The sequence below is a fragment of the Pipistrellus hanaki genome, assembly GCF_964339955.1.
Source record: "Pipistrellus hanaki genome assembly, chromosome: 2".
NCBI classification, from domain to species: Eukaryota; Metazoa; Chordata; class Mammalia; order Chiroptera; family Vespertilionidae; genus Pipistrellus; species Pipistrellus hanaki.
Window position 1 is genome coordinate 6842927 of NC_140504.1, and position 12465 is coordinate 6855391.

The 12465-nt window shown below is 46.9% G+C and overlaps 1 protein-coding gene across 1 annotated transcript in view; it reads left to right on the forward strand.

The window, feature by feature from the left end:
- Positions 1-2081: 2081 nt before the first annotated feature.
- Positions 2082-12465, forward strand: part of TRAPPC10 (trafficking protein particle complex subunit 10) — a 66929-nt gene continuing 56545 nt past the window's right edge. Inside the window, exons 1-2 of the mRNA XM_084873585.1 lie at positions 2082-2324; positions 12082-12163. Of these exons, the coding sequence (XP_084729711.1) occupies positions 2258-2324; positions 12082-12163 (149 nt within the window). The 5' untranslated portion in view covers positions 2082-2257. The remainder of the gene's footprint in view (positions 2325-12081; positions 12164-12465) is intronic.

Genomic DNA, 12465 nt, shown 5'->3' on the forward strand with positions numbered 1-12465 from the left:
CAAAGTCGCTGAGCCCTGGGGATGTATATGGTCCTCAAGCTACTGTCCCAGCTGATGAGGTATCAATGAGGACTTTGCTGTCGCTCTGCTTGGCCTCCAGTCTTTGTGCCATTCTCAATTCTGTAATAGCTTTTTCCTGGTAAGCCACATGGAATCTCATCCTACTCATGCTGAACCCAGCAGAAGCCAAGGACTTTCAGCGCCCCCTAACCCCCCTAGACTCTGGATCTCCAACCCGCCTAGCTCCTTCCTAGTGCTCTGCCTGCCTCAGGGGTGCCAGCCACCCCAGCACTGATTTTTGCCTCCACACTACAATGCACCATGCTACACTACCAACAAGTAGCAGCCGTGTTCACACTCAAACTATTTCACATGTACATTTACTTTATTTCCTTTGCAAAAGTTACTCTAGCCCTGGCTGGTTTGGCTCAGTGGATAGAGTGCCAGCCTGCAGACTGAAGAGTCCCAGGTTCCATTCCGGGCAAGGGCACATGCCTGGGGTTGTGGGCTCCATCCCCAGTAGGGGGTGTGCAGGAGGCAACCGATCAATGATTCTCTCTCATCATTGATGTTTCTATCTCTTTCTCCCGCTCCCTTCCCCTCTGAAATCAATAAAAATATTTATAAAAATCAGATTAAAACAAGATTCTGTTTTTTTTTTTTTTAAAAAGTTACTTTAGCCCTAACCGGTTTGGCTCAGTGGATAGAGCATCGGCCTGTGGACTGAAGGGTCCCAGGTTCAATTCCAGTCAAGGGCATGCATCTTGGTTGCAGGCACATCCCCAGTAGGGGGTGTGCAGGAAGCAGCTGATTCATGTTTATCATCAATGTTTCTAATTCTCTTCCTCTCTGTAAAAAAATCAATAAAACATATATTTTTAAAAAGTTACTTTAAATGTACTTTCCTTACACAAGAAACTTATATGCAGTTAAAAGTAAGGATTCATTTTGTGGCGTTCCCAAAATGTATGCCACTGCCTATTCCATGGAAGGTCCCCTGCACCTGGGTGCAGGGTGGGGGGCAGTTAGAGACGAAGTAAAAGGCACAGTCCCTAAATTCAAGTGTTCCGGCCAGGGCCACAGGAAACGAGTGCTAACAGGAGAGGCGTCAACATGCTGTGGACATTCAGAGAGAAAGGCGTTCATTCCAACCATCTGGAAAGACCTGTGGCAAGGCGGGCTCGAGGTGAGTCTGGGAAGCATTGGGGTTCCGGGCTGTAGGGTCTTTGGTTATAGCGAGAAGGCAGTAACCTTGTTCTACTTCAGGGCATATTACTGTACTTCCTAACGCCCGAGTCACAAGAAAGCACGAGACAGAGGGTTTTGCAAGGGCTAACTGCCTCCAGCCCAGCGGTGGGAGTTAACCGGCGCCCTAACTGGTTCCTCCTGAGGCCTCCAGCTTGGGTAAAGGTAACAAGGCCAGGCGATGGCAGCAGGCCCGCACAGGAGAAGTCACCTGTGTCCACATGCCGCTGTCACCTAGGGTCACCCCTGACCGCATGCTGTCAGTGACCCCAGGGCCATGCCCATGTCCACAAGCCATTTTCAGTGACACCTCCTCCCACCCAACAACCCCTAGGGTCATCCCGAGTCCACAGTGGATCCCGGGTCGTGTCTGTGTCCAGAAGTTGTCAGTGACCCGCCCCCCACCCTGGCTGCCACCCCCACCTGGGGGATCTGTGTGGTGGGGCTGGGGCCGCCCGGGTCATCGGGTGCGATGGAGGGGCGGGGCGATGGAGGTGTCCTCTAGGCCATGTGCACCCACCCTGGAGGTCATGCACGCCGTGAGGGGTTAACCATGTCCTGGGAGCCCCGCAGAGTCCTCTCCGCTCCGGGAGGCTAGGTCCTAGGTCCACCCAGGGGAGACGCGGGTCTCAGGGGCGGCTCCCAGCCCTGCAGCTGCTACAGCTCCGCTCCGATGTGGGCAGCCGCCTCTGGCCCTCGGCCGCCGCCCGCTTTCCCTCTCCGCTCTCCGCGCCGACAAGCTGCCTTTCGGTCGGAGGGCAGCGCCAGCGCAGACGGGGAGCCCTCCCCTTTAAGGCGCGCGTCCCGGAAGTGGTCCCGCGGCAGCCAGCGCCGGTACCGGAAGTGGATGCGCCGGCAGCTGCGGGCGGCCGGCCGGGAATCTTCCTCCCGAAGCCGGGCAGGCGTCGCTGTCGCGGCCGGCCGGCGGCGCCGCTCGGGCACAGGCTGGCCGGGTACGGCCTCGGGGCTGCCCATGGGGCGCGGGGGGCCGGGCCGGTGACGCCGGACGCCCATGGACGCCCCTGAGGAGCCGCTGCCGCCGGTGATCTACACCATGGAGAACAAGCCCATCGTCACCTGTGAGTGCCCGTCGGCGGGGAGGGGGCGGCGGCCGCTGCAGGCTGCCCGGCCCAGGCTCGCCGGCCCCTCGCCCCCTCGCACCCCGCCGGGCCACTCCCTGGACGGAGGTGTGGCGGGGCGGCGGCGGCGGCGGGCCTCCGTCCCGCGAGCGACCTCTGACCTCGTGGAAGACGCCGTCCCGGGCCGTTTCGTGCAGTTTGACAGCAGCGCCCGGCGCCGGCGCGCTTCCCAGGCTCGGCCGTTCGGCCTGCGGCCGCCGCAGGGTCCGTCCTCCCGGCCGGGGGTCGTGTTGTCCTCCGGGTCACACCGCTCCCCGACCCCGGGGAGGGCCCTCGGGGCTCGCAGACGGGAGCGTGGGAGAAGTTTGCGTGCGTTTACCGTGTTGGTACTTGAGTCAGTTGTTAAATGGAGGGCGCAGGCAGTCCCTCTTGCACGGGCGCGACCGTTCCGGGCCGAACCCGGACGGCGGGGCCGGGGCTGCGCCGTGCGCACCTGCTCCTTGGGTTTATGGCCCCGGCCGGTAGGCTCTCGCCGGTCCGGATGCTGTTGCCGGGGAGAAACCCATTTCACAGATGAGATCATAGAGGTTAGCAAGGCCCCACTTATGAATCCACACTCGGGACAACTAGACCTTCTTCCCCCCTTTGCCACATTTATGCATACCCAGAGGAATTGTGTTCCTGTTACAGAAATCCCTCCTAATATGTACAGCCATAGCTTCAGAATGAAATACTTAAAAAATAACGAACGAGAAGGGTTGAAATGTTGGCTGGCATTTCGAGACTCGCAGAGAGGTATTCCGAATTGTGTCAGTTTTGACTTTTGACAGGATTTTGTGTCTTCAGTTAATTTTCCAGATGGTCTTCCGTGCTATGAAAGGAAGCACTTCGACAGCAAAATCTGGGTGGCCAGGCCATAGAAGACCGTGTGTGCATCTCTCTCTCTCCTCCTGTTTTTCTTTTTCTTTCTTTTCTTTTCTTTTATTTATTTATTAATGAACGTACTCCTTGTATGCTTTCTCTTGTCAGATCCCCTTGAAATTGTATGTTTCAAGTTTGCTACTTCATCTGTAGTTGGTAAACTTGCTTAGGGAAATGAACAGTTTCATCTCAACTTGGAGACTTGAATGGTTCAGCAGTAGCTCTTTAACCCCCCCCCCCCCCCCCCCCCCCACACACACACACACACAATACTTGTAACTGAAAGTCTTACTCGGGACTGCACCTAAGTGGGAGAGGACGGGTGTGCGGGGTTGCCCTGGAGGCCCTGCAGTTCCCAAGGGCTTTCTGATCCTCGGCTCAGGAGCCGGTGCCATGCTCAGTGCAGTCTTAACGGGGGGTTTCCTGAAGCTTCTCCCCAGGTGGTGTGCACGTTGTGCATGCTGCATAAACGCTGCTGGTAGGGGCGCCCACATATCTAATCACATCTCGTACCCCTTAGCTTTTAATAGTGTGTTTCTATAGATGTGTGACTATATATTTCTGAGAAGTCCCGAAAGCTCTGTTGGATTCAACGTGACCAGTAGTCTGTGTTTGAGTGCTGTTACTGTGTAGTTTCTTACCCACATGCAGGACAGCTGAGATTTGTTACATTGGGGGAGGTTTGCCTCTGATTAATGCTATGTGCACTGACGGTATCCAACTTAAAAGGCTCCTCAGAAAAGAAAGCAGCGTCAGTAAACTTTCAGAGAAAGTTAGTTTGAAAGGTGAGAAAGACCCCTTTGGAAGTTAAAGATTTTTTAAACTTTTTGAAAGGCTGCCTTCATATTTATTTATTTATTTATTTAAAATATATTTTATTGATTTTAGAGAGGAAGGAAGAGGAAGAGAGAGATAGAAACATCCATGATGAGAGAGAATCATGGATTGGCTGCCTCCTGCACGCCCCACACTGGGGATGGAGCCTGCAACCCGGGCGTGTGCCCTTGGCCTGAATCGAACCCGGGACCCTTCAGTCCAATGCTCTATGCACTGAGCCACACCAGCTAGGGCTGAAAGGCTGCCTTCACAGTTCAGCCTTGAAATGGCATTTTGGTGTCTCCGGGCTGAGCTTTGGTGGCACTTGTCCTGGTTTAACTTCATACTTTACCTTGTTCCATTCTTCCAGCTGCACATGCTTGGACGGAGGAGCTAGTCCAAGCAGTGCAAAGAGAGGGGGGAAATCGCTTTAAAAAGTCCATCCAGAGGCTTCACAGGTTTTGCTGTTATGTACATAGTTGTCTTTGTTTTCAAGACTCCATTTACATCTTCTTGAATACTTACCTAGCCATTGTGCCCGTAGGAGGCCTGTGTTTGTTCATTTTAAAGTGAAAGTGGAGTCTATGCTTGTTTTCAGTTTTTTCTTCTGCATAGAATTTAGAACATCTTAAGTGAAAATGAATTGCACGTAGATCTTTCTGAGAAGAATGTAGAATATAACTGGTTCAGGCAAATTTAGGAACTGTTTATATGTGCCATGAGAAGAATGGAAAGTCCCCAGAGATTAGGGGGAATTCATTGTTACTTGAAAACCTGCTGAATTAATTTTCTGAAGCTACCTAAAAGTTTTAATGGCCTCCGTCCATAGTTAAAAATGTTTGCACCTGCCGCCTACCTCTGGAGCAGTGACTGCCTCAGCAAGGGATCTGGCAGGGATGCTAGGTGAATAGTAGTGGAACTAATAACGTGAGGACATTGGGTGATGAATTGCCTAATCATAGCAATTTGAATACCTGTAGTGTAATTTATTAATCATGAAAAATACACAGTGAAACTGAAATTCAGCAGATCCATTTGATCCAAATTTGTTTTAGCTTAGTCGTCGTCCCCCTCCTCCTCCTCCCTCCCTCCCCCCCATCACTGGGTCAATTCTTTGGTTTAGAATAGACTTAGTTAGTTTCTGATCCAAGGATATGTTAGGAAAGGTAAATTCCTTTTCCAGCTATCTTGTTCATGGACAGTTGTTGGGATTCCACTCAGATGTAACCTTTCTTTGCTGAGTGTCAGCATCATACCTAGAATGGCACATACTATCCAAATGGGATTATATAGAATCTGAAAAATAACACTCTGTCCAAAGGCTCTGTTCTCGTCAGTCACATATTATTTTGCCTATTTCCTTTGTCTGAATCGCTGTATTTGGGGTTCCAGATTTTATATTACAAGTTTTGAAAGGGAGAAAAAGGCAAACAAAAATGAGCAAATCTGTAACATTTTGTATCTGGTTGGAATCTGTGTTTCCCCCTGTAAGTTAAAGTATTAAAATTTGCACGTCACAGTTTTCCACCAACCCTGAAAGTACAGTGCTTGTGACTTAGCTACTATCTCAGTTTCATTACCAGAAAAATACCTTTTAATGTCTTTTTAAAAAAATCAATACACATAAATGCAAGTCTTGGTCCATATTGGATTCTTTTTTTTTTTTTTTTAAATATATTTTATTGATTTTTTTACAGAGAGGAAGGGAGAGAGATAGAGAGTTAGAAACATCGATGAGAGAGAGTCATCGATCAGCTGCCTCTTGCACACCTCCTACTGGGGATATGCCCGCAACCCAGTTACATGCCCTTGACCGGAATCGAACCCGGGACCCTTCAGTCCCCAAGCCGACGCTCTATCCATTGAGCCAAACCGGTTTCGGCCATATTGGATTCTTTTTTTTTTTTTTTTAATAAATTTTTGTTGTTCATATTATTACAAGTGTTCCTTTCCCCCCCCTTCCCACCCCACCCTCCGCCCTCTCCCCACTCCCCATTGTCCTCATCCATAGGTGCACAGTTTATGTTCAGTCTCTTCCCACATTCCCCTCTCCCCTTTTCCCCAAGAATCATCAGTTCACTCCCCTTCCATACCTCTGATTCTATTATATTCAACAGTTAATATTGTTCATCAGATTTTTTTTTTAATTTCCTTGGTTTTTAGATTCACTTGTTGATAGTTACGTATTTGTTGTTCATAATTTTTATCTTTATTTACTTTCTCTTCTGAAAGAACCCCCTTTAGCAATTCATATAATTCTGGTTTGGTGGTGATGAACTCCTTTAGCTTTTTTTTATTAGTGAAGCTCTTTATCTGACCTTCGATTCTGAGTGATAGCTTTGCTGGGTAGAGTATTTTTGGCTGTAGGTTCTTGCTATTCATCACCTTGAATATTTCTTGCCATTCCCGTCTGGCCTGCATGGTTTCTGTTGAGAAATCAGCTGACAGTCGTATAGGTGCCTTTATAGGTAACCTCCTGCTTAGCTCTTGCTGCTTTTAATATTCTCTTTGTCCTTTGCTCTTGGAATCTTAATTATGATTTGTCTTGGTGTGGTCCTCTTTGGATTCCTCTTATTTGGAGTTCTGTGTGCTTCCTGGACTTGTAAGTCCAATTCTTTCCCCAGGTGGGGGAAGTTTTCTGTCACTATTTCTTTCAGTATGTTTTCGATATCTTGCTCTCTCTCATTTTCTGGGACCCCCATGATTCTGATGTTGGATCGTTTGAAGTTGTCCCAGAGGTTTCTTACATTATCTTCAATTTTCTGGATTCTCTTGCCTTCTAGCTTCTGCAGAGGAGTGTCTTCTGGCTCTTTATGTTCCAAATCTTTGACTTGATTCTTGCGATCTTCTATTTTGTTTTTAGGACTCTGTATAATATTTTTTATTTTAATGTATTCTTTATTTCTTGTTGATCCCTTTTCATATCCTCATAGGTCTCAATTATTTTATCAGCCTTTTCTAGGAAACTCTTGAAAAACCTTATAAGTGTGGTTTTGAACTCTATATCCAGTCGCTTTTTGTCCTCCATTTCTTTCGTTTGTGATCTATTTGGTTTAGGCATTTTCGCAGGCAGCTTTTCTGATGGGGCGGGGTTTCAGGGTGGAGCCTACAGCCTTGGCTTCCGTCAGCCCCGCCCTATGCGACTCCTGAGACTCAGGGTCCTTCAGTACTTGTTGCAAGCACCTCTGAGAGAAAGGTGCCCTCGATTTTTGCCTGCTACCAAACAGTGTAGGCTCTCCCGCAATGGACCCGAAACTGGGGTTCAGTTCAGTTGGAAGTGGAGTTGGAGGTGGCGTTCACAGCAGTCTGGAGCCTGTCTCCTTCCCGCCAGGGCAGTCCTATGGCACAGCTGGCCGGCCCTTCTCTGCGCACAGTGTGCACGCCTCTGGGACCTCCTTTCGCCGCTTCCCCGGGTCCTGCCTTACAGCCCAGCTCCCTCTGGATGAGCCTGGATCCCCGGGGTCTGGCCTAGAACGGGGGTTCAGAGCAGTCGGGGGCCCAGCACAGTCGGAGTTTTATCTCCTTTCCGCTAGGGAACGCCAGCCAGGCACTCGGCCTCCCTCCTCTCCGGCTCCGTCCTCTCCGCGCGCGCCACGTGTCTCCGTACCTTGGGCTTTTACAGCTCCTCCGCGCTTTCTTCTGGTTTTCTCCTTGCTTCTCGTTGTAGAATTTCCAGTCAGTCGACTTTCCTGTAGTTCTGGGTAATGTCCATTTTATATTTTAGTTGTATTTTATTGAAATTGTTGCGTGCGGCTGCGGCTAGGTGCCTACCCGAGCAGCCATCTTGGATTCCCATATTGGATTCTTAAGCCAATAGCAGATCAGCAGTTGAGAAGTGGGAGCAGCAGTTCTCCTTAGGAAAGCTCTGCTGTTCCCTGGAGTATATTTGGAGGGCAGGGGCAGTGGGCACTACCATATGTGCTCACCTTATTTTATTTGCCAGTTCTACCTGTGACTGGTTAAAATCAGGTCTTACACATGTGACTTAGAGAGCGAACTAGGAATAGTGATAGTACCAACCTGATAGGTGGAAATGGGGTTAGAAGAATGAATACTGTGAAGCACTCAGAAGAGTGATTGGTGTGCAAAAAGTTAGCTGCTGAGGAGAGATTCCTAAACTTTTGCTGTTCATAATGGCTTTAGTGTCTCAGAAATTTTTCCTGGCACTTAGGTGAAAAAGAATAATTTAAAAAATATATATATATTTTATTGATTTTTTACAGAGAGGAAGGGAGAGAGATAGAGAGTTAGAAACATCAATGAGAGAGAATCATCGATCAGCTGCCTCTTGCACACCTCTTGCTGGGGATGTGCCTGCAACCAAGGTACACGCCCTTGACCGGAATTGAACCTGGGACTTTTCAGTACACAGGCCAACGCTCTATCCACTGAGCCAAACCAGTTAGGGCTGGATTGTACTTTTGATAGCGTATCTAAGAATTCTTTGTCCAGCCCAAGGTCATCATACTTGTTTTGGTGTGCCTATATCTGATGATTAGTGAGGTTATTTTTATGTGTTTATTGGTGATTGGACCTCTTTAGAATTACCTGTGTTTACTTAAAAGATACAGCAAAAAGATGTCTAGAAGATGAAATAGCACCAGGAAAAAATGTGCATTCCATTTTTATATATTTTCATTTTAAAATAGTCTATTTAAATTAGCATATCTGTCAAGGGCAAAGATGTCATCTGACAACAACTGGGAACTTAAAATGTATCCATTTGACCTCAATACCTGTTGTGAACTGTGTGTGTGTGGGAGGGCATTCTTAAATTGAAACTGTACTACGGTCTTTCCCCGCAAGGGAAATAAATGTTCTTATTTGGCTTCTTGGCCATTGTTACATGTTGACTCCTTCCTCAGTACTGTTTTAAGTCCTTGTTATATTTTTCACAATCCTAGGAGAGAATATAAAGAAACAAATATGTATATCAGAACATTTTTCTTATTTTTGACAGATCTGTTTAGCATTTGAAGTCATTGCATTGATTTCAGAGCTGGAATTTTAGGTAGTTACCTTGGAACTAACAACACTTAGGTAGTAATTTTTACAAAATCTGTAACTCACTGTTTATGAGCACTTTTAATTCATCTGGATCCATTAGGAAGTTTCTAAGTTTCAAGCTGAACAATGGGAAGGGCTGTCAGAGGCCTTTTTGAAGGTGTGAAGACCAGATATCACTGTGTTTGATCAGATCCCTCCATGTTTGGTAATGTAACGAGGACCTGCATCATGGTGGCTGATTCCCCTCTACCATAACTTTACCAAGGAATTGGGGAGTCAGGCACCCCCTGCCCACATGGAAGGGGTGTTCTCCCTAAAATTAGCCTGTGAGAAAGCATTTCCTATGGAGTTAAATAAAGTAAAATTATCATTTCCTTCAGTTTAGCAATCTAAAAACCAAGTCAGCCACACTAGAAATTTTTAGTATAATCTAAAATAAAGTTTGTATTCTGAGAACGTATTCTGATGCCCAACCCTGTCATCACTTCTGCTGTAGTATATCCTGTCCTTTGGGGGCCCTGGGTTGCCTGGTGTAAAATATGAAGGAGTCAGACTAGACTCACCAGTCAGCAAATATCCACGCAACATCGGTTACATGCCAGGCACTGTTGGAGCCCTCCAGGATGTCCAATGACTGCCACGGAGGCGGGAGAGGCTCCCGCCACCACTGCTGCCCTCAGCAGTCATGAGCCCAGCTCAGGGCTTCTGGCTGAGCGGCACTCCCCCTGTGGGAGCACACTGACCACCAGGGGGCAGCTCCTGCATTGAGCGTCTGCCCCTGGTGGTCAGTGTGCATCATTGCTATCTATCGTTTGGTTGATTTCCATATTACCCCATAGGATAGGATAATAGCTGTGTATTTGGAGAAAGTCATGGTGGCTTTTCTCCATTCTGTTCAATGTAGAGCCTGGTCAGTGGTTTAGAAGAATTTGACTTTCAAATGTAAATTAGGGCACTGTATTAGTTTGTCAGGGCTGTCATAACAAAATGCCGCACACTGGGTGGCTTAAACAACAGACTGATTTTCTTACAGTTTTGGGGGCTGGAAGTCCATGCTCAATGTGTCCACAGAGTAGTTTTCTTCAACTTCTTTCCTTAGCTTGTAGATGGCCACCTTCGTGCTGTGTCCTTGCATGGTCTTTTTGTTATCTTTTCCAAGACCGCAGTACAGTTTCAATCTAAGAATGCCCCCCCCTCCCCCCCCCCACACACACACACAGTTCACAACAGGTACTGAGGTCAAATGGACACATTTTAAGTTCCCAGTTGTTGTCAAATGACATCTTTGCCCTTGACAGATACGCTACTTTAAATAGAGTATTTTAAAATGAAAATTTGGACATAAATTCAATGTTTATTCCATGATAGAATGTAAGATAAATTGTTATTTTAGAGCCTCCATTTAGGTTTTATTGTGGAACGGATTTCCTGGGGGAAGTAGCTTAGGGAGGGGTGCCGGAAGCATTTCGCTTTTTTACTCTCTGTGCATGTGTTAATTGGGCATTTATGCGAGACTTTATAGAAAACTGAGTGAAAGAGGAGAAAGCTTTCATGTAGCTGCCCTAAATTCTGTGTAGCAGAGTGATGATTTTTGTATGTTAACCTTGGAACCTTTAAAGAGACAACAGAAGTTGGCAATCAAAGATAGGAAATCTATCTGAAGATTTTTATACTTTAATGATTTTTAGGATGTCTACCAAAGAAATGAACATGATGAAAAGTGATAAGTTAAGACATAGAAGTTTTTTTATTTTAACAAAATGTACTAATAATACCCTTATGTTACTCCAGGCCGTGTTCAGGATTATTTATTGGTGTTGACTCTCTTACTCCTCACCACAGCCCTTTTGGAGAGGTAGTCTTACTCTCCCATTTCACAGAGGGTCCCCTGAGGCACAGGAGGGGTGAAGGGTTTCCCCAGGCTGTTCAGCCGCAGCTGTGAAGCTGAGACCAGTCTGTGCCCTCACAGTGCCTCACTGCCTTCTGATACTCACAACTCAGCTGCCCACAGTGTCATTACTCTCAGCAGTGACTCGACATTGCTACATGGTTTGGGGAGGTTTCTTTTTGTTTTTGTTTTTATTTTAGGTTCATAATAGCAAAACAAGCAAATGTTTTAATGGCCCCCATCAATTCCTTTTCTTTAAGATCAATATTAAAGCAGTTTGGGAAATGGTTTCACTTAAAGTCAGAGGATCCTCTGAGTATACGAATTTGAGTACTCTATATTAAAAAGGTTCTTTTCTTTTCTAGCTTATGTATAACAGTGAGGTTATACTATCCTTTTATGAGAGCTAGGTGGGCTTTTTCCATTCTGTTAGAGCTACTGTGAAAGAGCTGAGTGGAAAGCTGAGTGTGTAAAGCCAGGCCCACGAGTGTGTGTGTGTGTGTGTGTGTGTGTGTGTGTGTTTCATGACCAGTGTCTGACAGTCTAGCGGTGTGCTCTGAACGCCTCTCACACCTCCTCTTCCTTCTCTGTCGAGAGGGCTCCAGGTTTGGCCTCGCCTCCTAGGAGTTACTGTGGCTCTGAGTGAGAGTGCATGGTGGGTGTTTTGTATGGTTTTGCTCCCGATGCTGTTTTGAGGCAGAGTGAATTAATTTTGATGATGAAGTTCATGTGCACATCTTCAGGTTTACTTTGTTGCCTAGAATGTTCTGGCTGTTCTTTTGAAGTTGAAGAAAGCAGTGGCTGTAGGGCAGGCTTGGGAGTAAAACTGGGTGGAGGTGAAGGGCTCCATCTTTCCTGAGCTCTGTGGCTTTGGGCAAGTTACTCAACTCACTCTCCTTGAGGGAAAAAGCATACCTACTCTTGGAGGTTAAGTTAGATCATATATGTCAGGTTCCAGGTTTTCTAGAGACCTGTTATATAAAGATGTGCGACATCTTATTTTGTGACATCATTTTACTAAATATGAAAGAGTCTAAAATTACTAATTTAACACATCTTAGAGCCTGTTTTGCCTATACTTAACTAAAAATGTCCTAACTGGATTTCTCTTTATTCCTGTTGTAGGTGCTGGAGATCAGAATCTATTTACCTCTATTTACCCAACACTTTCACAGCAGCTGCCGAGAGAACCAATGGAATGGAGAAGGTATGATGTGTTTGTTTTTTGGCTATATCTCCCTCTTTCACTCTTTAGACATCTGTGTGAAAGTGAGATAGTAAAAGTTAAAGCCCGAGTCCTGCCGTGCACTGTGGAGAAACTGAGTGGCATCACAACTGTGGGCCTTTCTCCTTAAGAAATAGATTTATGCCGAAACCGGTTTGGCTCAGTGGATAGAGTGTCTACCTGCGGACTGAAAGGTCCCAGGTTCGATTCCAGTCAAGGGCATGTACCTTGGTTGCGGGCACATCCCCAGTGGGGGGGTGTGCAGGAGGCAGCTGATCGATGTT